Raw genomic sequence first — 4,621 nt, 5'->3', positions numbered from 1 at the left:
GGGAGAGGGGTCGGGAGGCCCACCAGCTCACTGGGCCAGGCCACTCTGTGCCCAGGTCATGCTGCAGGGGAGCAGTGCAGCCTCTGCGAAGATAGGCAGCCCTCTGGGCTCAGGTCCAAGTTCCAGGCAGGCAACCTTCTACAGTTTTTCTTTATTATACAAATGCAAAGTTTGGCTGCAGCAACGTTTAATTAAATCGAGAGGTGGCAGTTTCACATGTGGCATTTCCCCTGCTGCCCCAAGGTTTCGTGTTTCTTAAGTTGAGTCCCCACAACTACCCACACCTGTCACTGTACCAATGTCATAACTGCCCGGTGCAGCCAGGGTATTTCATCACTCTCTCAATGTTAACTTAGAAGAAGTTTCCAAGTTCCCAAGCAGGCAACGTTCCACAGGTTTTTTTTTTAAATAAATACACTAAAAGTGTGGCAGCTTCAACATTAAATTAAAACAAGGCAAGTCTCTTCCTTGGGCTGCACTTCTCTGCAGCCCAATGTGTGCTCCTAGAGGGTATTGGGGAGGGACAGGGGAAAGGGGACAATGCCTGGGCAGCCTGGGTTGAGGGCAGCACTGCCCAGGATGCAAGGCCAGAGGAGCCTGGGGCTGGAAACCCATGGTCTGGTGCATCAGGTGCAGGTGGGCAACTGTGATGTACCCCCCACCCCAGCCAGTCAGGGGTGGCTCTGTCATTTGGCTCTGCTTGAGAGTATTTGGCAGCTCAGGGAGTCTGCAGGACATGCTGGGAGGTGTGCAAGAACGCCCTCTACCTTCTGGGCTTGGACCACCCAGGAAGGCTCCAACCCCCCTGCCCCCCCAACCCCCATAAGGGCTAACGTGTTCTGCTTGCTCCAGCCCTAATCTTAGTAATCTCAAAAGTTAAAGCACTTCCATCTTCTTGAATACGTGTACTTAGCCTCTGTAAAGAAGCCACTAGATAGGTGCAAATAATTGATTTGCATACACAGACTAGATTTGTGCAGTTAACCTAGGCAGTACAAAAACCCACATACAATTAGGGAATATACTTAAAAATCTGGCATTTACTATGCCACTCATAATGTAATTTCTGTGTGAGTGACACATGGGGCATATAGTCTTATTAAGGCTGTAAATGGACTTAGGCATATAGCATGATTCTGGGTTCAAGTCTATGAAAATACATTAATGCATCTACTTTTGTAACACCCCATCATCTTACCCTTAAGACTGAGTCACAAAAAAGCAGGGAGGAGGAGGAACCACCCACTTTTTGCATAAACTGTCTTTCAGGGACTTCAACAGGGTAGAACAAAATCACACTTAGACATCTAAGTCCACTTGAATGCCTAATAGTTTGATTAGAATCTGGCTCATGATTGTACGGTGCACTTTTCCCTGAAAACAGTGAAAATACCTTATAAAAGCAAAAGAATTATTTTATGGAATGAAGTTAATGATAGGAAGAGTCAATATGTGTAAAGACATAACAATAACAAGGCATATTCAAAACTTGGGGCCAGACTGGTAAAACGTGGATCAAACCAAACAGAATAGGCAGTGTATATGGAAGTAACTCAATGACTTACCTTAAAAGAGATTTCATACTGCTCTCCTCCCCATATTTCTAAACCTGGGTCATAGCCGCCCAGCTCCCAAAACCACTTTCGGTCAACAGCAAACAGACCTCCAGCCATAACAGGAGACCTGGAGAATGATTAAAACAAATTGTAAAAGTCAGGCACAATCATGCTATGGTGGAAAAACTGAAAAGATTGATAATGCACATTGAAAGATACTAATGAGGCTTCCCACAATTATCAGTATGGTTTGCAGGCCAGTGTGTATAAGAGATACTATGCTACCGCTACCACCTTGACACCAGCAAAAAACCAGGGTGTTCTGCATAAGCAACAGAAAGGGATTTTTTTCACCATGTTACTGAGAGTAAACACTATGGTAAGTAGATATTTTACCTTTTGCTTCTCTTGTCCAGTTTATTTTCCTAAGACTACATTAGATTTTATAGTAAGCTATAGGGGTTGTATTGAAAGACCACATTTCTGAAAGACAAATGGTGTTCTCCATTACAAGATCACATTTTTCAAAGCGTGTAGTGGCTCTTTTTTGAAACAAAGATATAGTACTTAACTGGTGAAGCCACTTTCTGTAACATACATATTAATAGGTTTTTGCTTTTATTGACAGTTCCTACCTCAAATATTGACTGTCTCTGCCACATATGAATAAATTCAGTGAAGTTATATTAGAATATGTGCCCTGGGCATTTTGACAACTACAATACATTTTCAATTCCAACCAAAGTAGATCTAATTACAACATGTCCCTTGCAATTTCAGGTTCAAAATAATCAACACACAATGTCTACTTATAGAAATAAAGTTCCATGTAGAAAACTTATATCTGTCAAGTGGAATGAAATTGCAGGGGAAATACATGTTCTCTCAAGAGCTTTTACTTGCCATATCTTTTATGATTATTTTTCCTGACACAGTGAATAGGTTATGAAAAAGGCAATCCTCTCATGATTCAAGGAATCCAGTCAGATTTCATATGCATAATTTAATTAAAGGCTTTCATGCCAGAAAGTAATTGGCAAGTATTTACTGTAAAAATTACATTTTGCAACAAGGGCTAATCTATAGATTTTATAATATAGGATAAAGTAGCTCTTGTTACTTAGGTGTCAGTTCATAAAAGTTCAGAACACTTATCACAATTAGTGAAACTACCAAACAAGTGACTGGAACAGCAGCAGGCTATAATTTCTGGCATACACTTTTCAAAAATTGATGTTTCATGCAATTTTTTCGGTTCATTCTTACTCCACATCACACTTTGACATTTGCTGCCTTGCAGAAAGATTTGATGGGAGAGGCACAATCAGGACAGCTCTCTAGTTTTCACTGGAATGGGACCAGCAACGAAATTATTTTAACTTGATCATTTGGTATAAAGCGTGCTCCATTCTGCAAGCAGTTATTCTAGAATAGATTTTAAAATGTCTCCAAAAAGTGAGGCAAGTGCCTGGTCCCACAATCCTTACTGATACGGAAAATCTCTTGGTAGGCAGTGGGAATTCTCGTTTGGCTAAAAGCTGCACTATTTGGCAGAGGGAAAGGGAATCAATTGCTTATCAAATAAATCTTTTCACACAAAAGAAGTGTTAACCACAAAACTATGTTTGTGGAATTCATATTATATTAAATGTTTAAATTATATATTTTTAAAAGGGGACATACTTTGAGGCATGTGTGTTATTTGCCCCTTCTCCCAATAGACCGGAGACCCTGGATACTAGGAAATCCTAATGGGTAGGAACTTAAAGATGACTATGAGAAAAACTTTCCAAAATAAAGGACTGCATACAAGTTCTGGCTATAAATCAGGATATGTAGAAGAAAACTGGTACAAATTAAACTATGATGGAAATGGTGCAAAGCCTAGGAGTGACAAAACTAAAGCTGAGTCAAATAAGAAGGGAATGTTGGGCTACTTGTACATGCCACAGGAATTTAATTCAGTTTAATTCTCCCTAAATTGAAGCAGTGGGTTTTTAAAAACACCACTTCAAATTAAACTGAAGTAAATCCCTGCGGCATGTACACAAGGGTCAGGCCCGATCCTTACCTGCGTCCCTGGTGGCAGGGGGAGAGGGCGAGCTGCTGGTGGGCTGAGCAGTCTCTAAGCCACGATGAGGGGCAGCGCTTCTCTCTGCAGTGGTGGTGGCACCCCCCCCAGGTGGCATCCACCTGCAGGCACCCAGTCCAGGCAGTCCTGGGGGGCACCACAGCCATGGAGGGAAGCACCAGGCCCCCATGCAGCTTAGGCAGGCAGGCTCCAGGCAGAAAAAAAAAAGAAAAAGATCAAGCTCGTTGCTTTTTTTTCTTTTTCTTCAGTAGACATGCCTACATGGGCTTCCTGCACAGCCCCTCAGCTGCACAGGGTCCAGTGCTTCCCTCCGCAGCTGTAAGGTAGCAAACTAAAATACCTCAGATATGTTTTATTTTGCTACTTTCCAAAGTCATTTAACATGCAATACGCCGCTGACAGTGTAAACAGATGCGCCATTGAAGTGGTGCAAAAGGACATTTAAACTGCTTTAAAGGCCAATTTTGTGGTGTGTACAAAGGCCCTTGGTGGCAGAATTCTCATGTGAAAAAAATCAATTGAAAAGAAAAATGGCTAGTCATAGGCTTGAACAGTGATTGGGTGGCATACAGAGAGGCAAAAAAAAGGAATACAGTTGGAGCTAAGAGTGTGGCCAGTGATAGACTTTATAATGAACTAAGAGGAATTTTCACCAAGGCAAGAGAACAAAGGACAATGGGATGGTTATATTATAAATGAACATGGTATACTTCAAACAAATGGAGAACTGATTAACGAAGTTTGGACTAACTATTTTATAAGAATGATGAATCAAGTGAAAATAAGTGAAAGAAGTAAGAGTACATAAGCTGATCTATGGCAGAACTGATTCCATACAAGAAAATGATGTTGAAGAAAAATTTAGAAACACGGAAAAAGAGAACAGCACTTGAACTGGATGAAATCAGTTGGAAATAGAAAGCTTCAAAGTACCATCATAGAATCAATGAGTTGGAAGGGACCTAGACAGATC

General features: G+C 41.4%; 1 protein-coding gene across 1 annotated transcript in view; it reads right to left on the bottom strand.

Annotated features, from left to right (window-relative positions):
• GALNTL6 (polypeptide N-acetylgalactosaminyltransferase-like 6) overlaps positions 1-4,621 on the bottom strand; it is a 1,239,844-nt gene that overhangs the window by 76,172 nt on the left and 1,159,051 nt on the right. Inside the window, exon 7 of the mRNA XM_019521784.1 lies at positions 1,566-1,683. Coding sequence (XP_019377329.1) covers positions 1,566-1,683 — 118 coding nt within the window. The remainder of the gene's footprint in view (positions 1-1,565; positions 1,684-4,621) is intronic.

The sequence above is a fragment of the Gavialis gangeticus genome, unplaced genomic scaffold, assembly GCF_001723915.1.
Source record: "Gavialis gangeticus isolate Ggan-Ray unplaced genomic scaffold, GavGan_comp1, whole genome shotgun sequence".
In the NCBI taxonomy this organism is placed as follows: Eukaryota; Metazoa; Chordata; order Crocodylia; family Gavialidae; genus Gavialis; species Gavialis gangeticus.
This window is presented reverse-complemented; position numbering and strand designations above follow the sequence as displayed.